General features: G+C 40.6%; 1 protein-coding gene across 1 annotated transcript in view; it reads right to left on the reverse strand.

The window, feature by feature from the left end:
* The window catches only part of DGKI (diacylglycerol kinase iota), a 387,457-nt gene that overhangs the window by 265,566 nt on the left and 97,152 nt on the right, over nucleotides 1-24,739 (reverse strand). Inside the window, 1 exon segment of the mRNA XM_066262376.1 lies at nucleotides 1,141-1,249. Within this exon segment, the coding sequence (XP_066118473.1) occupies nucleotides 1,141-1,249 (109 nt within the window).

A 24,739-nucleotide genomic window follows, 5' to 3' on the forward strand; every position in this document is an offset into this window, starting at 1 on the left:
CTGATGTACGAATTTCAGGCTGCGATCTTCAACCCCAGTTAATAGTTTCCGAGGAGGTCTTATGGTTAAAATGTTAAAGATCAGCAAAGATATCTACTTCCACTGATACAAAACCTGTCTACCTTTGGGTTAGGGGAGAAAGAATAACAGATAGGAGGACATCAAGTGCCTGGAATGTTAAGTGACATCATCCTCTATAAAAATACCAAGAAGGCAAAAGACAGCTTGAGCTGACGAAATCAAACTTGGATTGCACGACGCCATAAAGGATAAGTTCCATTCATTGTCAGCATGGTGGGAGCTGTGGAGCATGCGCACAGAGCTTCTTTTTATCTCACAGCTGCATACCCAGACAGTAGTGCTTCAAATGATTCATGGGCGTTTTATTTTAGTCTTCAACACATCTGACTTCATATAAAGGAGCCATGTTCCTAGGATTCTGAGAACGGATCAGAGATGTGAAGACTGGTCCGTGAGCAACACTGAAAATTAAGTCTTACAACCAGGATTACTCTACCCAGCAAGGCTGTCATTTAAAATTGAAGGAGAAATAAAGAACTTCCCAGACAAGAAATAGCTAAAGGAGTTCATCACTACCAAACTAGCATTACAAGAAATGCTAAAGGGTTGTCTTTAAGAAGAAAAAAATATATATGGACAATAAAAGGCAATAAATACATAGCTATCAAAAATTGAATCTAAAAAACAAAATAAATGAACAAGCAGAAACGGACTCATAGATGCAGAGAACATTTTAACGGTTGCCAGACGGGAGGGGTGTTGGTGGGAAAAGTGAAGGGATTGATATAAATTGGTAATCACAGAATAGTCACGGGTATGTTAAAGCACAGCATAGAAAACATAGTCAATAATATTCTAATAACTATGTATGGTGTCAGAGGGATGTGAGGTTGATCGAGAAGATCACTTAGTAAGTCATACAATGTCTGATCACCTGAAATTAGCTGCCCACCGGAAACTAATATAACATTGTATGTCAACTGTAATTGAAAACTAAAAAAGTATTTTAAAAAAATGAATGAATAAAAATAGAGAAAATTCTTAAGTCTTGCTTGTAGCTATAGGAACCCTGACAAAGAGACCACACATGCAATCGAATTATGTTTAAGTGACACCTACACTCCAGTCCAGAGTCGCTTGCGGCTCCTTTGCTGGACCATTTGCCACAGGAAGGCCGAGGGGATGAGCAGGAGCCAGGTGCTGCAGGCCTGCCCGGGAGATGGCTTTCCTGCAGCAAGAAGAAAAAAACACAAAGGAAAAACCAACATCAGAAGGGAATACAGGGCTGAAACTTTCCCGTGGGTTAGAAATGATGCAGAGTCAGTCTTCTGCACATGCAAACCTTCACGTTTGTGCTGGAATCTCTCTCTCTAAAGCTCGTGGTGAAGGTAGAGAGTGGCAGGTCTCACAGGCAGGGAGGTGAGGGGGTCCCTTTGGGGCAGTACTGCTTCCGGACCAGAAATTGAAATGTAAGCTCCTTTTTAGTGTTGAGGCCAGAATGCAGGTCTGTTTGCAGAAGCCTAGGGTGAGGGCAGTCACAATACTCAGACAAGTGTAAAGCTGCCAGACAGTAAAAGCAAGGAAAGCAGGCTTGCGAGGTCTTCTATCAAAATTCCTCCATTTCCCACCAAAGTGCTCTCCAAGCCAGTCACAGCTCCAAGTCCACTCTCACTCCTCTGAAGAGCATCCTTCCCTTCCCCTTGTGGAAGACTGCTACAGACAGCTTGAGCTTCTAAATGGGAGAGGACTGATTTGTATCTGCCGAGAAATAGCAAACCCCAAGAGACCAGTATCTTACCAAGGTGATCCATGGCAAGAATAATCTAGAACAGGATGTTTGGAGTTTATGTTTGTTGAGTGGAACATTAGAGAATTCAGGCGAAGAAGGTAGGAAAAGTTAAGAAAGTCAGTTCTGACTTTGGCCAGGCAAAGGTAATAAGAGGAACTCCTTTAGCAAGCAAATATGACTATGGCTGGAAAAAGGGAAGAGAGAGGAGGTAGTAAAGTGGGGAGAATGAGAACAGCAAGATAAATGAAGAAAGCAGGAATCACCCAGGGAGATCCCGAAGTGTCATCATGAATAAAAGAAGTCAGTTTCTGAACATTTTCATAAAAAATGTCAGACAAAGGTCTCGAGCTTAACTAAGAGTGCCAATCCGCCTGACCTGTGGTGGCATAGTGGGATAAAGTGTTGACTTGGAAACACTGAGGTCGCCGGTTCAAAACCCTGGGCTTGCCTGGTCAAGGCACATATGGGAGTTGATGCTTCCTGCTCCTCCTTCTGTCTGTCTGTCTGTCTCTTTCTCTCTCCTCTCTAAAATGAATAAATAAAAAATATTTTTTTTAAAAAAGAGTGCCAATCCGTGAGTTAACTAAGTGGCTCTTGGAAGGGCCAGAGCTGTCCCTCTGCAGAAGTGCCCATGCTTGCTCTGAGAATTACCTGAACTAGAACCAGGTGCATCTCTGATGCTGACCCCACATTGGTCTGAGGGTGAGGTCTGGGAATCTGCATTTTGCACATGCAGTTTCCTTCTGTGAGCTAAAGTTTTCAAACGTCTCCTTGGGAGTGCAAAATCATTTTAATCTCAAATGGAACTAGAGGATATGAAATGAAGAATCTCACACATGTGCCCTCAGGAACACTAAGCTGAAGAACTGAGGGACTGCTGTCCCACTAATGCCTGATTTACAGAAGACCAAAACTTATCCCTGGACCAGTGAACATCTGCCAAGAATCTTTCCCCTCCCTTCTGCTTGGACTCTGGCCGGATTCCCCTGTCTCCTTGCATCCTTTGCCCATAAAACAGCTACCCCCCCAAACCATCAACGGACTCGCCTGTAGCTTGCTACAGTTTGTGTGTCCCAAATTGCAATGCTCCTGCTATTCCCAAATCATCTCTATTCCTGGTCATTCAATCATGCGTCAGTTTACCTCTTAATTTAGGGTGACAAGGCAGGTGGGGGTGCACAAACTTACTCAAGCTGTCAAAGGGGAGCCCTGATGGAAAGCATGAGCAACTTCATTGTGCACTTTACCCCCGATTCGCTCTCTGCAGCCTGTCTCGTCAGACGTGAGCATCACAGTAAGAATCTGCCATTTGACCATCGACCCACAGACACACCAGAGAGGCCCAAACTCTCAGGCTCCTTCACCCATCTCACTAGGCAGACAACCAAGGCCACAGACAGTGAGGTGGGGGAAAGCAAGGCAGTGGTGCCAGATACATGGTGAATCCCAGCAGCTGAGCCACTGAAGGAAAAGCAATTTGCCAACAGGGGTAAACAAGAAGAGTAAAAGCAGAATCTAAAAGCCTTGCTAGGCTCTAGAACTCAAGATGATCTCTTCTTACTGCTCACTGAGCCTGCAGACTCCACCCAGACATGGAATTTGTAACGTTGCGGGGATGTACAGCAGCCCCCAAGAAAGGTTGGGTAAGAATTCAGACCAGGATTGTGACCCACTATGTCTGAGAGCTCAGCAAGTGTCAGCCCTTTATATATATATATATGAATGAATACACACACTTCTATATACAATCTCTTATATTCCTACAGAAAAAGTCCCAGAAGTAGTGGCTAGGTCTTCGGTAGTCGGAAGTGATCACATTGAGGATCACTTTCAGATGCTCCCACCAGGCAGCAGGCGATGCTCTTGCCTTAATAGAAGCTCTTAAAGAGTCATGACAAGTATGTAGACCTCCAGTGAAGACATTCTGAGGACACAATATTCTTTTTCCTCACCTCCACCAAAGCATATCACAACATCAGTTTTGGCCCCTCACCCCAAAGTATATTCTATTTTATTGAGCAATAAGAAAAGAAAACTGGAAGACTTTTTGATGGTGATCCTTTATCCCCCAAGAATTTTCTTCTACTTGAGTTCACAACCTTGTTTAGCATTTTTCCGCAGGACTTTGCCCTGGCTTTGACCGACTCTGTATGGTGATCTGCTGACCCACAGCTCTCACCACCAAAATGTCAGGTCTCTGTAGGGTCAGAATCTACAGGTTTCACCTTTGATTCCCGAACAGTCACCACAATCTCCCGTCACAGGAAAAACCACAGGGACAAATGAGTTTGACTCATGAGACATTGTGGCCTCTGACCACCAAAACCTGACTGCTCTTCCTAATGAGGGCGCCCAGGAGGGGCACATTGCTCGAACGATCAAATTAGGATGCAAGGAACCTATGTGTCTCTAGAAGAGCAATGTGCTCATAAGGTGAGAGACATTCTGATGAGAGACAAGCCAGGAACATTCAACCCTGGCTAAGCTCTGCAATGGAAGGACAGCTCAACCACACACATTCCCAGTCCCTGAAGAGAAGCAATTAAATAAGGGCTTTTGTGGCTTATCTAGTCCTCGCTGTGAAGGCAAATTTAAGGGTGGTTTTCTGCAATGTTCATAGAAGAAAACTATATATCTACTACACATATAAACATTAAGAAGGGGGAAAATAAGTAAGAAACCTCAAAGTGGCTGCCAGTTGGTAGCTGTAAGTGGGTCTCACAAAAGGACATTACATATAAAAGCAATCAGGAGAGCTATGTACATAGGGGAGTGCGAGGTAACTTCTGATTACAGCTTTCCATTCTTCTAAAGAGCCATGGGAGAAAATCTTTTTTTCTTTTTCCCGACAGTTTACATATACAGTATATGCACATTTTCTTCCAAAATAAGAATGCAGTTTCACCATTTCTCGGACCTTAAATCAAATCAGTAGAAGTTGTTTTTCCATTTGGATTCATTTTGGTTGACCAGATGGCATTTAAGAGTCTAGTAGAATTTGTTGTGTATGGGGGGAGGGTACACACAGAGATTTTATGTTTCAATGTGCTCCAATAAAAAAATCACTGGGGTTTCAATTTCTCGTTCTTTTCTCCTGCTCAGAATCCTCTCAAACCCACAGTCAGTAAAACCATGAGATGCCAATGATTCTTTTTATTAATTTTATAACACTTTGTCGAGGGTGATGGTAATGACAAAAGGAGCTTCAAAGTGGAGAAATGGCCATGAAGGACCTTTCACACATTTAAAGTGTAAAAGGCAGCATACATCTTAAATAGCATTCTATTATTTCCTTGACTTCATTCAATAAGACTATAAACTCCTAATGGACAGGGCTCAATTCATCTACTGATCTTATTACATTCTAGCCCAGGGGTAGACACAGCATATATTCAGTAAACGCCTTCTGAGTTAATGGATGAACTTGACCAAGACGCTAAGCAAAACAGCTTGCTGATTAGATCAGTGATTGAGAAATCTGATTACGATGATCTGAATTATGTCCCAGGCCTTGCATTTTAGTGCTAGTCTTCCCTGGGAGGGCCAGAAATCCTTCAAAGCAGTGCTTCAAGTATAAAGACAAACAGGAGTTGAATTCAGTGTTCAGAAGCCTAAGCCATCAACGTGGTTTGGAGGTCAGCATTAAAATGGAATCCAATTGCTACGACATTTACGCAGGGCATGTAATAGGGTTAATATGTTTATACATATTTATTGAAAGAAATGTGCAGTATATATACTTCATAAAAAAAGATTTAACATTTGATGGAAAAATATGTAAATAAGCAGTTGTTTTAGCCAAGATACCCTCTGATTATCTATTTTGCAGGTTTCTCTCAATTCACTCTAGTTCTCCTCTCCTTCCAGGTTTCTACATTTAATCCACCCCCATCGCCCCAACCCTGCCTCCCAGTGACTCTACCTGTAAGCAGAGAAGGAGGAGGAGGAGCCCATGTGAGCAGAGGGGAGGCACCAGACGATCAGGAGGTCCGCTTAGCAAGGAAATAAGCAATTGGCACATTAAAGATGGAACTTGTTCTTGCTCTAGAGAAGGACCTAGGAATCTAAAAAAGTTACTCTGTACCCTGGTTTAATTCCTCAAGTGCTTCAAGCAAGATCTGAATCACTCTGTGTATGTATCCCCCATACTATAATGGTGCTCACTTGGCTTATATACAAAGCAGCCCAGGATGCTTCCAGGTTGACTTAGACAAGCCACCTGCAATACTAAAGATCATTCACACAACAACAACAAAATGTCCCAGCCCCACACAAATTCCAAATACTCCATCAAAGATTCATGTAAGAGAACAAACCTGTGTCATTATTTGTATCAAATTTTAACCCATATTCCATATGAACTCAAAGCATTTTTGATGATTTTAATGTACATTAACAAGAATGTAATTACTATTGAAACAAAAGTTGTGTCCAGTTTTCCAAGGATGAGTCATTCAGAAAATCACTTTTGTTATTGAATCTTCAACACAATCAAGATGCTGTGTTACCTGACCGGGCAGTGGTACAGTGGATAGAGCATCAGACCGGGATGCAGAGGACCCAGGTTCAAAACCCTGAGGTCTCCGGCTTGAGCATGAGCTCATCTGATTTGAGCAAGGCTCACCAGCTTGAGCCCAAGGACTCTGGCTTGAGCAAGGGGTCACTTGGTCTGCTGTAGCTTCCTGGTCAAGGCACATTTGATAAAGCAATCAATGAACAACTAAGGAGCCACAACAAAAAATTGATGCTTCTCATCTCTCTCCCTCCCTGTCTGTCTATCCCTCTCTGTAGCTCTCTGTCTCTCTGTCTGACACACACACACACACACACACACACACACACGCCTGTGTTATTCTATGTCTATAGCTGTTACTTTCACAGTGATTCTTCAACAGCGATGCTCAACCTTTGCCTCTGGTGGGGCTTGAGAACTAGTCTACTTAAAGTCTTCTAGGTATTTCTAATGTGTATCCTATCCTGAGAATTCCTGTTATACACAGATGTGCATGCATCTGACTGCCCCATTACATGTGCTAATGTAACTAAGCCCTGGAAATCACATATTGAAATATATATATTCATTCATTGAGCAATCTATATACTGAACATCTATATTATACCAAGCACTGTTCCAGATGTATAAAATACATGAATGAATAAAACAAATATAGATCACTGTCTTATTGCAGCTTACAGTCTAGCAAAAAATACATTCTGCCAGTGCTGAATAATTTTACATATCTCATACACTCTTCACAACAATGAGATTGGTACTTTTATTATCCCTTACTTTGTATTTTAAACAATGATAGCAAAGAATGATTAAGGTACGTGTCCCAAGATCACACAGATGAGAAGAGGTCCAAGTGAGATTTGACTCCATGCTTCTAACTTCAGACTGTACATATGTGACCATTACACAATGCCACACACACACGCAATGTTGTGAAATGCTAACAGCATGCACACACATAGCAAAAGAAACACACAATACAATTAGCCTCTTCATATACTAGTTTTCTAGTTGCCTCCATTATACATGTTTGATCTCCACAACAAGAATGTAACCTCTCCTAGAGAGAGGCCAATTTGGGAGACACATGAGTGCACGGTTAAGAACCCACCTTACTATAGAAGGAAAATATCTCAACATGATAAAGGCCATATATGATAAACCATCAGCTAACATCATATTAAATGGCACTAAACTGAAGGCTTTCCCCCTTAAATCAGGAACAAGACAGGGTTGTCCACTCTCTCCACTCTTATTTAATGTGGTACTAGAGGTTCTAGCCAGAGCAATCAGAGAAGACAAAGAAATAAAAGGCATCCATATCGCAAAAGAAGAAGTAAAGGTATCACTTTTTGCAGATGATATGATCCTATACATCTAAAACCCCAAAGAATCCACAAAAAGACTACTAGAAACAATAAGCCAATACAGTAAGGTCGCAGGATACAAAATTAACATTCAGAAGTCAATAGCCTTTCTATATGCCAACAATGAAACAACTGAGAAGGAACTCAAAAGAATAATCCCCTTCACGATTGCAACAAAAAAAATAAAATACTTAGGAATAAACATAACAAAGAATGTAAAGGACTTATATAATGAAAACTATAAACCATTGTTAAGGGAAATTGAAAAAGATATAATGAGATGGAAGAATATACCTTGTTCTTGGCTAGGAAGAATAAATATAATCAAGATGGCTATATTACCCAAAGCAATATACAAATTCAATGCAATTCCCATCAAACTTCCAATGACGTTTTTTAAAGAAATAGAGCAAAAAATCATCAGATTTATATGGAACTATAAAAAACCCCGAATAGCCAAAGCAATCCTAAAGAAAAAGAATGAAGCTGGGGGTATTACAATACCTGACTTCAAACTCTATTATAGGGCCACGACAATCAAAACAGCATGGTATTGGCAGAAAAATAGACACTCAGACCAATGGAACAGAATAGAAAGTCCAGAAATAAAACCACATATATATAGTCAAATAATTTTTGATAAAGGGGCCAACAACACACAATGGAGAAAAGAAAGCCTCTTCAATAAATGGTGCTGGGAAAACTGGAAAGCCACATGCAAAAGAATGAAACTCGACTACAGTTTGTCCCCCTGTACTAAAATTAATTCAAAATGGATCAAAGATCTAAACATAAGACCTGAAACAATTAAGTACATAGAAGAAGACATAGGTACTCAACTCATGGACCTGGGTTTTAAAGAGCATTTTATGAATTTGACTCCAATGGCAAGAGAAGTGAAGGCAAAAATTAATGAATGGGACTACATCAGACTAAGAAGTTTTTGCTCAGCAAGAGAAACTGATAACAAAATAAACAGAAAGCCAACTAAATGGGAAATGATATTTTCAAACAACAGCTCAGATAAGGGCCTAATATCCAAAATATACAAAGAACTCATAAAACTCAACAACAAACAAACAAACAATCCCATAAAAAAATGGGAAGAGGATATGAACAGACACTTCTCCCAGGAAGAAATACAAATGGCCAACAGATATATGAAAAGATGCTCATCTTCTTTAGCTATTAGAGAAATGCAAATCAAAACAGCAATGAGATACCACCTCATACCTGTTCGATTAGCTATTATTAGCAAGACAGGTAATAGCAAATGTTGGAGAGGCTGTGGAGAAAAAGGAACCCTCATACACTGTTGGTGGGAATGTAAAGTAGTACAACCATTATGGAAGAAAGTATGGTGGTTCCTCAAAAAACTGAAAATAGAACTACCTTATGACCCAGCAATCCCTCTACTGGGTATATACCCCAAAAACTCAGAAACATTGATACGTAAAGACACATGCAGCCCCATGTTTATTGCAGCATTGTTCACAGTGGCCAGGACATGGAAACAACCAAAAAGCCCGTCAATAGATGACTGGATAAAGAAGATGTGGCACATATACACTATGGAATACTACTCAGCCATAAGAAATGATGACATCGGAACATTTACAGCAAAATGGTGGGATCTAGATAACATGATACGAAGCGAAATAAGTAAATCAGAAAAAACCAGGAACTGCATTATTCCATACGTAGGTGGGACATAAAAGTGAAACTAAGAGACATTGATAAGAGTGTGGTGGTTACGGGGGGGAGGGGGGAATGGGAGAGGGAAAGGGGGAGGGGGAGGGGCACAAAGAAAACAAGATAGAGGGTGACAGAGGACAATCTGACTTTGGGTGACGGGTATGCATCATAATTGAACGACAAGATACCCTGGTCTTGTTATCTTTGAATATATGTATCCTGATTTATTGATGTCACCCCATTAAAAAAATAAAATTATTTAAAAAAAAAAAAAAAGAACCCACCTTACTTTACTTACCAAGTATGCCGTCAAGTTGCTTGACCTCCATTAGCTTCAGTTTCCTTCTTTGTAAAATAAAAACACTATAACCCAACTCGAGCAGTTGCTGAGATCTCTTTTCTAAAATGCATGCAGGATGCATGGCACATAGTAAGCACAATAAACAGTCACCGCTGTCATTATTCTTTTACACAAACTGGAAGCTATGGTAAAACTGAATAAATATGTGCTTATTGGATTGCTCTCAAATACCCCAAGTTCCCTGGGCACTTCTGCTTACTCAATAAACATTCACCCAGCTTCCATTACGTGTCCGGCAGTTCAGAGGGGTTATTCAAACAGAAGACTCTCCTTCTAGTCATGGTAAACAATTCCACAGTTGCCAAAGGAATCATTCTTCTCCCTCGCCTTGCCTACCTGCCTAATGCAAAATTAAAAAACACCATACTCTCCCCTTAGACAAACCTACCAACATATTTTTTTAAATGCAATCCCAAGCCATTGGAATTATTTACTTGATTATATTCATGTAAATGAATGCAACACCAAAAAAAAAGGCATTTTTGGGGGGGTCTGTCGCATCTGTAAAGCAGACTGGCTGCTGAATAATTCTGAGAACTTGTGACCCCCTCTGTCAGACAGCACTGAGTTCCCAAGACTACTCCATTACACCCACATTCCTAAAGCCATGCAGTTATGTGACGGTAAACCTCATTTTCAAACAAGATGAGGTTTCTTAACTGGGGCTCTCTCAGGAGTTACTGGCATTCTTCTCCTTACTGTATCCACTGAGGGAAAAATGACCCTTGGGAATGGAGAAAAAGTAATCACACTGTTATGGTTTGAATTGTGTGCCCTACTGCCACCACCAAAATTTGTCTGTTAAAGTTCTAATCCCAGACAGGGTCTTTACAGAGGTAACTAAATTAAAAATAAGGTCATTAAGGTGAGGCCCCTAATCCAGTATGACTGGCGTTCTTATAAAAAGGGAGATCTGAACACACAAACACACACACACACAGGGAGAACATGATGTGAACATGAAGGGCGACTGGGGTGATGAGTCTACAAGCTAAGAAACCCCAAAGATAGTCCCCAACCCACCGGGAACTCGGGATGAGGCCTGGGACAGATTGACCCTTACAGCCCTCAGTAGGAGCCAATCTGCAAGAACCTGACCTCAAACTTCTCACCTCCGAAACTGTAAGACAACGCATTTCTTTTGTTTAAGCCACTCAACGTGTGGGACTTTGTTAACAGAAGCCCTAAAAGACACATACACTTGAGTGACGTCACGGAAATGGCGCTGTGAGCAGCGCGTCCGACAGATCTCCCCAAAATCACAACAAATTTATCAACTAGAAACAGAAAAATTTATCCTCGGAGCATTCCGGAGTTCCACACAAACTGAAAGCGAAAGGACTGTTATCACTTGAATCTGAGAGACGAGGGTGCGGAGGAAGCTAACTACCGCAGGGACATTCATTCAAGCTGCGGAGAAAGTGCGCCTGTGGTGAGTCAGCCCACACTCAGCAGCCACCGGCGGGCGCCCAGTCCAGTTGCAGAGTGAGTACCACCCACACTCGGGAGCTGCGAGCAGCCGCTGGCGCGCGCACGGTCCAATTGCAGAACGAGCACCGCTAACGTTCCCAGCGGCCCGCGCACTGCGAGTGAGAGTCTCCAGCCACCGGTGCCCGGAGCACCCCATTCGCGCGCATGCCCTGGGCATTCCACGTGCCCAGAGCACCCTACTGGCCCGCACACCCAGGGTGCCCCATTATCCTGCCCCCGGTGCGCCCCAGCCGCCAGCGGCGGGGCGAGCGGGAGAGGAGCCAGGGCGGTCTTTCCTACTTGGGAGATTCTCTCTGTGGGCGGGGCACCTCACCCAGCCATTCAAGCTAACAATCAAGCGTTGGGGGAGGGTGCGCAGACAGCCTGAAATACCTTCAGGAGCACAGCTGCGGCCCCAATCACTGAAATTAGCTTAACCCATGAAATCTGCGCACCCTCGGGTTCTAGTTGATAAGATCTCTCTCAGTTCAGCGATCCAAGATAAGAGGCGTGATATTTTTTAGTGCCTCTCGCTAAAGGGGCGGGGGCAACTTCTGATTGATAGAGCCTCCATATTCAGGGATAAACGCTAACAAGAGGGACTTGGCAGATAATAAGATCTATACTACACTAGTCGCAAGCAGAAACTAGTGCCTCTTCTTCCCAGCCAAAACAGGCTACAAAGTGTGGAAAGCCTGGGTTGAGTGGTCCAACTGAATGCTAGGAGCTGAACAGTCACCTTGACAACAATTGGCTCCCACCCCCGCCTGATTACACTGGAGGCTCTGACTGCCAGAGCCTTTCCCAAAGCCTTGCGCTGAGTGGGGATAGAGTGGGGATTTCCTAGCTCTTTGAGCCTCTTACTCCCCAGGCAGAAGCAGTTGCAGCCTTATAGCTGGATCACCAGGCTGCTAATTCAGGAAGGGGGGACTAGGAGAGAGACTAGGAAAGCAAACTCTCTCATCGTTGGACCCTGCAAATGCCAACAAGCCTTGACTACCAGCAAGACTAAAGCCAATTATATGACATTGCCATAGAATCCCATCAACTGCAAATCCCTACCTAAGTGTGACACAGGGGCAGAGCCTGGGGTACAGAGTCACCGACCAGGAAGAGGGAGAGAAAAGAAAAAGAAAGAAGTTAACCTCTCAAAATCAAGAAAAATCCACAGACTTTACAACTTGTTCCACTAATTTTTTTGTTGTTGTTGTTTGTTTCTTCTATCTTATTGCCTTTATTATTATTATTTCTATTTCCTCCACCTCGGTCCTTCTATTCTCTGCCCATCTTATGCTTCCCTTTTCTTGAATTACACTACCCATGAGTGTTACATTTTATTTCTCTTCTTCATCCTCACCCTCCTTTAAGGTTATACTCCAAAACACTTAACTCTCACTCTCTCCTCTTTTTTTTTTTTTGTTTTGCTTTATTTTGTTTTTTTCTCTTCCTTTTTTTTTCTTCCTTCGTTTTTCTCTTTTTCTTATTTTTTCCTTTCTATTCGTTTTTTCTTTTCTCATTTTACTTTCCTCCCATTTAATCCTCAATCACGAACAAATTAGTTAATTTGGGACTCAAGGGTTTTTTTTTGGCTTTATTTTTCTTTTTCGCTTTTGTTTTTTGTTGTTGTTGTTTGTTTGTTTATTTTTGTGGCATTTTGGGTACTTTTTACGTTGCTCCCAACCCAAGGTCTCCATTGTATTTAGTCTTCGCTCCACTTAATACAACAGATTTTTACTTATTATTTTTATTTTTTTCTTCTTTATTATTCTTTATTTTTTCTCCTTTTTTCTGGTTCCCTCTTATCCCTCTCATTATATCTCTTAGTCGACCATCACTTACAAGCAAATCATCTTATGCTTGTCTAAGATTTTCTTCCTTTTTTTTTTGCATTTAGTAGGTCCCTACTCCCTTTTTTTGCCCCTTGAACTCTTCACCCCAAATCAGACCCTCCATTATAGGCAGTTTTTGTTCCATTTAGCATAATATAATTCACAGGTCATCACGATATTTCCCTGAGGAGGGGAGAGGAGGGAAAGAGAAGAAAGAAAAAAGGGGGAAATAATAAATTATTACTGTTTTTTTTTTTTTGTGGGGTGTTTTACTTTTTTTTTTTTTTTTTTTACTTTTTACTCTTTATTAACTCTAATTAGTGCTATCAACAAGACCACCCTCAGATGCCAATAAGAAAGAGGAAATCAAATATTATGGATACAAAAGAAAGAGAGGTAACACAAATAGATGTGGAAAAATCTATGGAGAAAAGACTTAACATATTGGAAGCCTTGGAGCTAAATGACAGAGAATTTAAAATAGAAATCTTAAAAATACTCAGAGATATACAAGAAAACACAGAAAGGCAATTTAGGGAGATCAGAAAACAACTCAATGAACACAAAGAATATATTACCAAGGAAATTGAAACTATAAAAACAAATCAAACAGAAATGAAAAACTCAATTCACGAGCTGAAAAACGAGGTAACAAGCTTAGCTAACAGAACAGCCCAGATTGAAGATAGGATTAGTGAAATAGAAGACAAACAACTTGAGGCACAACAGAGAGAAGAAGAAAGAGACTCAAAAATAAAAAAATAAAAACAAGAAAGCCCTACAGGAATTGTCTGACTCCATCAGAAAGAATAACATAAGAATAATAGGTATATCAGAGGGAGAAGAGAAAGAAAATGGAATGGAGAATATACTCAAACAAATAATAGACGAGAACTTCCCAAGCCTGTGGAAAGAACTAAAGCCTCAAATTCAAGAAGCAAACAGAACACTGAGTTTTCTTAACCCCAACAAACCCACTCCAAGGCACATCATAATAAAGATGACACAAATCAATGACAAAGAAAAAATTCTCAAGGCAGACAGGGAAAAGAAGAGTACAACATGTAAAGGAAGGCCTATTAGATTATCAACAGATTTCTCAGCAGAAACTCTACAAGCTAGAAGAGAGTGGACCCCAATATTTAAAGCCCTGAAAGAGAGGAACTTTCAGCCAAGAATACTATACCCATCAAAGCTATCCTTCAAGTACGAAGGAGATATAAAAACATTCACAAATACAGAAAAGTTGAGAGAATTTATCAGCAGAAAGCCCCCACTCCAGGAAATACTAAAGGGGGTTTTCCAACCAGATTCAAAGAACAAAAGAAAACAACACCACAAGTAACAGCTCCACCAAGAACACAATAAAACCAAACTTAAACTGTGACAACAAAGGAAAAAAAGGGGGGAGAGGATGGAGATTAACAGTAGCAAAGGACGATGAAGTGCAGAAATACGCATAAGATAGGGTACTACAATGAATATGGTAGGTACCCTTTTCATTACTTAATGGTAACCACCCTTGAAAAAACCACCACAAAAACACTTGACTTAATAAAGGTAGCAACAGAGGAAAGAAGTATGGAACACAAACAAACAAAAACAAATGATAGAAAAACAAAAGAGAAGAATCAAACAAGATACAAAACTAACAGAAAGCAATTTATAAAATGGCAGTAGGGAACCCACAAGTGTCAATAATTACACTAAATGTAAATGGATTAAACTTACCAATAAAAAGACACAGAGTAGCAGAATGGATTAAAAAAGAAAATCCAACTATATGCTGCCTACAAGAAACACATCTAAGCAACAAGGATAAAAACAAATTCAAAGTGAAAGGCTGGAAAACAATATTCCAAGCAAACAACACCCAAAAAAAAGCAGGTGTAGCAATACTCATATCTAATAATGCTGACTACAAGACAGAAAAAGTACTCAGAGACAAAAATGGTCATTTCATAATGATTAAGGGGAAGTTGAATCAAGAAGACATAACAATCCTTAATATATATGCACCAAACCAAGGAGCACCAAAATATATAAGACAGCTACTTATTGACCTTAAAACAAAAACTAACAAAAATACAATCATACTTGGAGACCTCAATACACCGCTGACGGCTCTAGATCGGTCATCCAAACAGAGAATCAATAAAGATATAGTGGCCTTAAATGAAATGAAATACTAGAACACCTGGATATGATAGACATCTACAGGACACTTCATCCCAAAGCGACAGAGTATACATTTTTCTCTAGTGTACATGGAACATTCTCAAGAATTGACCATATGTTGGGCCACAAAGACAATATCAGCAAATTTAGAAATATTGAAATTGTACCAAGCATATTTTCTGATCATAAAGCCTTGAAACTAGAATTCAACTGCAAAAAAGAGGGGGAAAAACCCACAAAAATGTGGAAACTAAACAACATACTTCTAAAAAATGAATGGGTCAAAGAAGAAATAAGCGCAGAGATCAAAAGATATATACAGACAAATGAAAATGAAAATACGACATATCAGAATCTCTGGGATGCAGCAAAAGCAGTAATAAGAGGAAAGTTCATATCACTTCAGGCCTATATGAACAAACAACAGAGAGCCGAAGTAAACCACTTAACTTCACACCTTAAGGAACTAGAAAAAGAAGAACAAAGACAACCCAAAACCAGCCGAAGAAAGGAGATAATAAAAATCAGAGCAGAAATAAATGAAATAGAGAACAGAAAAACTATAGAAAAAATCAATAAAACAAGGAGCTGGTTCTTTGAAAAGATCAACAAAATTGACAAACCCTTGGCAAGACTCACCAAGGAAAAAAGGCACAGGACTCAAATAAATAAAATCCAAAATGAAAGAGGAGAGATCACTACAGACATCATAGATATACAAAGAATTATTGTAGAATACTATGAAAAATTATATGCCACCAAATACAACAATCTAGAAGAAATGGATAAATTCCTAGAACAATACAACCTTCCTAGACTGAGTCATGAAGAAGCAGAAAGCCTAAACAGACCAATCAGCAGGGAGGAAATAGAAAAAAACTATTAAAAACCTCCCCAAAAATAAAAGTCCAGGCCCAGACGGTTATACTAGTGAATTCTATCAAAAATTCAAAGAAGACTTGGTTCCTATTCTACTCAAAGTCTTCCAAAAAATTGAAGAAGAAGCAATACTTCCAAACACATTTTATGAGGCCAACATAACCCTCATACCGAAACCTGGCAAGGATGGCACAAAGAAAGAAAACTACAGACCAATATCTCTAATGAATACAGATGCTAAAATACTAAACAAAATACTGGCAAACCGAATACAACAACATATTAAAAAAATAATACATCATGATCAAGTGGGATTCATCCCAGAATCTCAAGGATGGTTCAACATACGCAAAACGGTTAACGTAATACACCATATCAACAAAACAAAGAACAAAAACCACATGATCTTATCAATAGATGCAGAAAAGGCTTTTGATAAAATACAACACAATTTTATGTTTAAGACTCTCAACAAAATGGGTATAGAAGGAAAATATCTCAACATGATAAAGGCCATATATGATAAACCATCAGCCAACATCCTATTAAACGGCATAAAACTGAGGACTTTCTACCTTAAATCAGGAACAAGACAGGGTTGTCCACTCTCTCCACTCTTATTTAACGTGGTGCTAAAAGTTCTGGCCAGAGCAATCAGACAAGACAAAGAAATAAAAGGCATCCATATCGCAAAAGAAGAAGTAAAGGTATCACTTTTTGCTGATGATATGATCCTATACATCGAAAACCCGAAGGACTCCACAAAAAGATTATTAGAAACAATAAACCAATACAGTAAGGTCGCAGGATACAAAATTAACATACAAAAGTCCATAGCCTTTCTATATGCCAACAATGAAATATTAGAAAACGAACTCAAAAAAATAATCCCCTTCACGATTGCAACAAAAAAAATAAAATACCTAGGAATAAACATAACAAAGAATGTAAAGGACCTATATAATGAAAATTACAAAGGATTGTTAAGGGAAATCGAAAAAGATACAATGAGATGGAAAAATATTCCTTGTTCTTGGATAGGAAGAATAAATATAATCAAAATGGCCATATTACCCAAAGCAATACACAAATTTAATGCAATTCCCATCAAAATTCCTATGAGATTTTTTAAAGAAATGGAACAAAAAATCATCAGATTTATATGGAACTATAAAAAACCCCGAATAACCAAAACAATCCTAAGGAAAAAGAATGAAGCTGGGGGCATTACAATACCTGACTTTAAACTATATTATAGGGCCACGATAATCAAAACAGCATGGTATTGGCAGAAAAATAGACACTCAGACCAATGGAACAGAATAGAAAGTCCAGAAATAAAACCACATATATATGGTCAAATAATCTTTGATAAAGGGGCCAACAACACACAATGGAGAAAAGAAAGCCTCTTCAACAAATGGTGTTGGGAAAACTGGAAAGCCACATGCAAAAGAATGAAACTCGACTACAGCCTGTCCCCGTGTACTAAAATTAATTCAAAATGGATCAAAGACCTAAATATAAGACCTGAAACAATAAAGTACATAGAAGAAGACATAGGTACTAAAATCATGGACCTGGGTTTTAAAGAACATTTTATGAATTTGACTCCAATGGCAAGAGAAGTGAAGGCAAAGATAAATGAATGGGACTACATCAGAATAAAAAGTTTTTGCTCAGCAAGAGAAACTGATATCAAAATAAACAGACAGCCAACTAAATGGGAAATGATATTTTCAAACAACAGCTCAGATAAGGGCCTAATATCCAAAATTTACAAAGAACTCATAAAACTCAACAACAAACAAACAATCCAATAAAAAAATGGGAAGAGGACATGAACAGACACTTCTCCCAGGAAGAGATACAAATGGCCAACAGATATATGAAAAGATGCTCAGCTTCATTAGCTATTAGAGAAATGCAAATCAAAACTACAATGAGATACCACCTCACCCCTGTTAGATTAGCTATTATCAACAAGACGGGTAATAATAGCAAATGTTGGAGAGGCTGTGGAGAAAAAGGAACCCTCATTCACTGTTGGTGGGACTGTAAAGTAGTACAACCATTATGGAGGAAAGTATGGTGGTTCCTCAAAAAACTGCAAATAGAACTACCTTATGACCCAGCAATCCCTCTACTGGGTATATACCCCAAAACCTCAGAAACATTGATACATAAAGATACATGTAGCCCCATGTTCATTGCAGCACTGTTCACAGTGGCCAAGACATGGAAAGAACCAAAAAGCCCTTCAATAGAAGACTGGATAAAGAAGATGTGGCACATATACACTATGGAATACTACTCAGCCATAAGAAATGATGACATCAGATCATTTACAGCAAAATGGTGGGATCTTGATAACATTATATGGAGTGAAATAAGTAAATCAGAAAAAAACAAGAACTACATGATTCCATACATTGGTGGAACATAAAAACGAGACTAAGAGACATGGACAAGAGTGTGGTGGTTACCAGGGGTGGGGGGAGGGAGGATATGGGAGGGAGGGAGGGAGAGAGTTAGGGGGAGGGGGAGGGGCACAGAGAACTAGATAGAGGGTGGCGGAGGACAATCTGACTTTGGGCGAGGGGTATGCAACATAATTTAATAACAAAATAACCTAGACATGTTTTCTTTGAATATATGTACCCTGATTTATTAATGTCATCCCATTACCATTAATAAAAATTTATTAAAAAAAAAAAAAAAAGACACATACACTTCAAAACCAAACCCAAAGTCTGAGTTGAGTATGAGAGGGTTTGGCTAACTTCAAAATGTTGACTCTTTCTCCCCATTGCTCCTGTGAATTTTTGGGTACCTTCCAATCATAATACTCCCCTTCAGAAATGAATAATACACAAAAATGCATTTCTATGAAAAAACACTGTTGAAAACAGCCTCATACAATTAGATAATAAGCATCTGATAAAGTTTTATTTAACTCATTAATGAGGGAACCAGCATAGAAGACAAATACACAATGTGTATTTGAATCACAATGTGTATAAGAAATCGAGATTTGAATTATTACCATAGATGGTCAGGGAGTACTGGGGAGTCCCTCCATTGGCTGGGATGGTGCAGGGGGAGGTCCTTACACTGAGCATACCAAAGGCTAAAAAGATGAGTGGATAAGGCCTGAGTACACAAAAAGCTACCAAGATAATTAGGGAAAAATCCCTCCCCTCCTTAACCCTATAAGAACCATGGGCTTGAGCAAGAAGAGGAGATGGTCTTTGAGACAGAGGTCAGCATTCTCCCAGGTCACAGCACCTAAATAAACCTCTTCCCTTTTGCACATGCGTGTGTGCGCGCGCGCACACACACACACACACACTAAATTAAAAAATAAAAATAAAAATTGAGATTTCAAAGAGTCAGGAAAGAAATGCCCAAAAGGCTGTTAAATCAGATGTAAGATCTTAATCTCTGTGGCATTCAGTTTTCTTTTTGTCTATAAAATCATAACATATCAGCTTTTCACAGGTTAACCACTAACCTGATGGCGATGTAACCTGCCAGCACCCTTAACAGTTCTGGGTCATTAATCAGATATCCAGAGACAACAAAATGACAGTACCCATTAGTACCAGGTATGAGCCCATTACAAGTAACAAGGTTCCTTTTCCATTGGAGCAGGCTCATTAGAACATCCTCTAGTAAAATAACGTTTAAAAAAAATCAAACAACCATTTTCTCATTGTCCAAATTTGGGGTAATTTTATTCTCACTGTTCATAGTTTCAGATTAGTGAAGATTCCTCGTGTAGTTTTGTATATGTCTGGAATATTCTGGCAAATCTCATAAAATAAATTCTCTTACCCACCAAACAATAATGACTTCCTGGGTGCCTAGTATGCACTGAAGAGTCTTTCAACCATTTTCTTTTTATTTATTTATTTATTTATTTATTTATTTTCCTGAAGCTGGAAACGGGGAGAGACAGACAGACTCCCGCATGCGCCCGACCGGGATCCACCCGGCACGCCCACCAGGGGGCGACGCTCTACCCACCAGGGGGCTATGCTCTGCCCCTCTGGGGCGTCGCTCGTTGCCACCAGAGCCACTCCAGCACCTGGGGCAGAGACCAAGGAGCCATCCCCAGCGCCCGGGCCATCTTTGCTCCAATGGAGCCTTGGCTGCAGGAGGGGAAGAGAGAGACAGAGAGGAAGGAGAGGGGGAGGGGTGGAGAAGTAGATGGGCGCTTCTTCTATGTGCCCTGGCCGGGAATCAAACCCGGGACTTCCGCACGCCAGGCCGACGCTCTACCACTGAGCCAACCGGCCAGGGCTCAACCATTTTCTTTAGGTTAAAAACAGGCTCTAAGGTGGGAACTGTCAGGTTTATGAGAGAGTCTGGTGGGGGGCGGGGAGGAGAGAGGCAGGGGTGGCCAAGGGGCAGCAGAACTGTGATGCAGTTGCAACAATAGCCCCGGCTGATCGATCACACATGAAGTTCTGGAGCTTGAATGCCCCTTGAGACTTGTTAGGCAGAGACAAGACTTTGAACCTCCACATCAACCAGTCCTAGGGTATGGGCAGTCCCTTGGCAGAGTATAACCCCACGAATAAGATTCTCTTGTGCCAGTGGAGTCCCTGGGACTGGGCTCAGCTATAGACCATCAGCAGCCAACACTCCCGGAACCTGCAAATATGAGTACCCTGGTCCTAAGAAGTCGGCAAATGATAGCATCAGCTCTAGACCTCCAATACACAGGCCGAACCTGTGAAAGGGTTGATTTTATTATGCCCATTTTACTTATGGAACAATTGACCTTGGAAAGTTTAAGTAACTTATATCAGCCATACAGCTAATAACTAAGAAAGCCAAGATGGCAGCCCAGATGTCTGGCTCCAAAGGCTCCATCGCTTTGCATTCACTCTGAAATGGAGAGAGAAACAAGAGAAGGAAAGGCAGAGAAGGGGCAAGGACAGAAGCATGCAAAGATGGCACAAGGTGGGGGCTTGCAATGCACTGAAGTGACCAGTGAAACACCCTCGTGAAGCAGTGGCGGAAGGACATTTGAAGAGCACAGTGTAACCATTCAGTTGGCAGTTGCTACGCTGCTGTGATGGACACGCCTCCTTTGCCTCATTCTCCAGAGTCCTCCCTGCACTTAAATCTGCAGGGAACTCTAGTCCTTGCATTAAAGGCAGGAGGCTTTATGAATGTGGATACTGAAGAAGGGGCTGATTTTCACAACTAGGTCAATGAATATGGAATAGACTTTGCCTACTGGGATAGAGATAATCCGAAATTGAACAAATTTAGAAAAAGCATGAGCCTGGGAACAGAAATAACCTTAAGAACATAAGCCCTCTGGAAATTCGCAGAAATTTTAGAAAAAAAAAAAAAGGATTTGGATTTCCATAGGGCTGTTCCCAGTAAAAGTATCAACAAGAGAAGTTTATCTTTCTATGTTAAAACACTAATCCTACCCCTCCCCCTTGAATTTCCTGTTACTCTGGAACCTATCCTGTCTGAACCACAATCTTGCTCAACTAATGGTGTCACTAAATAGGTAACCCAACATAATTTTGTCACCTCAAAGAAATTTATGATATGACCCTCCTAAGGGTATCAGCAGTCTCAAAAGGAACTTGAAATGCAAACTCTTACATGACCTAAAGGGATGGAGTCAAATGACATTCAAAGTAGTTAAAATAGTTTGTTTTTACACTAATCCCCAGAGTGTTGTAAATATAGATGCGGATGGGGAGTTGGGGTTAGAGGCAGAGACTTACCCACCACCTACTTTGAGGTCGGCCCTAGACATAATGACCCAGGAACATACCTATATGTTGAGAAGACACTGCTAACATGTGTCAATGAGGGAAAAGTCTGCTCCCCCACCCCCCAAAAAGCAGCAGCAGCCTGACCAGGGAGTGATTTCTGCCTAGAAAAGAGGAGTAAGGCTTCACCAAGGAGGTAGCATTTGAGCTCAGCCTGAGAAAAATGACACCAAAATTAGGTTCAAATCTTGCTAGATGAGGGGAAAGCAGAGGGGGGCTCTGGAGCTGACAGAGACTGTCTTGTCCTGGTCCAAAGAGGCACCGTGATGGCTCACATGTAGACAGTATGAAGGAAAGAAACAGTATGAAAATGGATATCTGGCCTGACTGAGCAGTGGCACAGTGGATAGAGACTTGGCCTGGGATGCTGAGGACACAGGTGCAAAGTCCCAAGGTTGCCTGCTTGAATGCAGGCTCACCAGCTTGAGCATGGGATCGTAAGTATGACCTTATGGTCGCTGGCTTGAAGCCCAAGGTTGCTGGCTTGATCCCAAGATTGCTGGCTTGAGCAAGGGGTCTCTGGCTCAGCTATAGCCACTGGTCAAGGCACATATGAGAAAGCAATCAATGAACAACTAAAGTGCTACAACTATGAGCTGATGCTTCTCATCTCTCTCCCTTCCTGTCTGTCTGCCTATCTGTCTGTCTGTCTCTATCTCTCACAAAAAAAAAGAAAGAAAAGAAAAGAAAGAAGAAAATGGATATCTCTGGGCAAGAGAACAAAGCCTTTAATAGCCTACTATGGAGGTCATAGACAACGGGAATTACCAAAGCTTTTATATAAAAGAGCACATTACCATCTTGTCTCTGCCAAATCTCTCTTACTCACAAACTTTAACAGAACTACAAGAGAACATCCAATATTCTAGTTCTCTGGGAATCATGATGCATTCTTACAACTGCCTTATTATCATTTTGTAGCATCTTCAAACAATCTGAGCCTTCGTGAAAGAGATTCATTGTCAGAATAAAAACTGTGAGAAAGGCCTTTAATTGACTGTAAAATTTCCTAAGAAAAGCTTGCCGACTATTCAAGTTCATCATCAATCCCCACAGGTATCCCCGACTGCTATCACATTCAGTTGCTATACCAACCTGCCACTCACTTCTACTTTGTACCCGTAACCTGAAAACAGCTGGATCCAGAATAGGTTAACTCAAACGTAAAGCAAAAGATGCCAGAGGAGGAAAACTCAGCAGGGAGGCAATTAAAAATGAAGTCACTACTCCCTTAATGATCTTTAAAAGCAAATGATAATGTGGCCCCTTCAACACATGCAGTGTCTGTTGGAAGACTGAAAGGTACACCAAGCATAAACATTTTATCACTGACCAAGAAAGGCTCTCTCCTGAAGTCCCCAACTTCATCTCCACCCCTTCCACTGCTGCAGAAGACCCCCTGTGCCAATTCTCCGTGGTCAAGGTAAGTACCCCTTGACCATACTTTTCTTGATTTTAAACATTTCTCAGCACCATTACTGATCTCCTGGCTTAAACAAATTTTTCCACCAATGTTGTTTTCAGTCCTGCCTGCCTCTTGCAGAATGTTCTATGAAAGCATCCTTTTGCTCATTGCTAACTATACTCTCTTCTTCCAGACTAGACTGGCTCTTATCTTTGCTAATGGAACCTGTCCCAGTCCCCTTATACTCTACAGTCAGTTCACATTCCAGATCTTTCTTATTAGATTCAAGACTCCTTGGATACAGGGACTGGGTCTTATTTTGGGCCACAAAGTGACCAGCAAATAGTCGGCAGCCAATAGTTGTTCATTTTGCCCTGTACACAGAAAAACTCCAAAAGGGTTGCTTTATTCAATTCAGTGGCTTAGAGGCTACAGGTTGTGGGAGGCCCTATTATTTAATCATGGGCAGAAATGGCTCAGATGTGTTTTCCTCAGCTCTCAAGAAGGAGAAGGAAAAGGAAAAGAAAGACTTATTTTTTTTTCTGATTTAGAAGAAACCAGTACTCTTATTTGAAATTAGCTGTTGGCATTTGAGGATACAAGGAATAGTTCTCAGGGAAATAAAAAAATAAAATGAAATAGAAGAGTTGAAAAGCACATTTTAAGTGACGTCACTATCTTTTTAAATTTTTCTTTTATTTGAATTTTTTTAATAGAGCTTGAGACTGTAGGATGCAATGTAGTTATTAAATTTATTTTATTTTATTTATTCATTTTAGAGAGGAGAGAGAGACAGAGAGAGAAAAGGGGGGAGGAGCTGGAAGCATCAACTCCCATATGTGCCTTGGCCAGGCAAGCCCAGGGTTTCGAACCAGCAAACTCAGAATTTCCAGGTTGACGCTTTATCCACTGTGCCACCACAGATCAGGCCTGAAATTTTTTATTTGTTGATTTTAGAGAGAGAGAGTAAAAGTCAGAAACATCAATCCACTCCTGCATGTGCCCCGACCAGGGACCAAACCCACAAGCCTGCATTATCAGGACAACATTCCAACCACCGGAGCCCTCTGGCCAGGGTGACATCAGCATTTTATAAGATGCTCTGGAGCTTCTACAAGACTATTTGCTCATTTCATCTCTAGTGTGGGTACCATTCAGTAAGTTACATGGTGTGTGTGTGTGCGTGCGCGCGCACATACATGCACATGCACGTAAACTCACAAATATATTTTTAATTTTAGTTTTAATAGTGTAACATATTTGAAGTGTTCAGTTAAATTTCCATGAAAATTAATGAAAAAAGGAAGATTCTGTGATGGAAATGAGGCACAAAGAGATGAAATTCTATCAAGATAATATGAGAAACTTCACCTTCTCACAAAAAACTTCTCACATAAAGTCTGCTGCCCCGTGGCCATTCCCAGC

This window comes from Saccopteryx bilineata, chromosome 2, assembly GCF_036850765.1.
Source record: "Saccopteryx bilineata isolate mSacBil1 chromosome 2, mSacBil1_pri_phased_curated, whole genome shotgun sequence".
Taxonomy (NCBI): Eukaryota; Metazoa; Chordata; class Mammalia; order Chiroptera; family Emballonuridae; genus Saccopteryx; species Saccopteryx bilineata.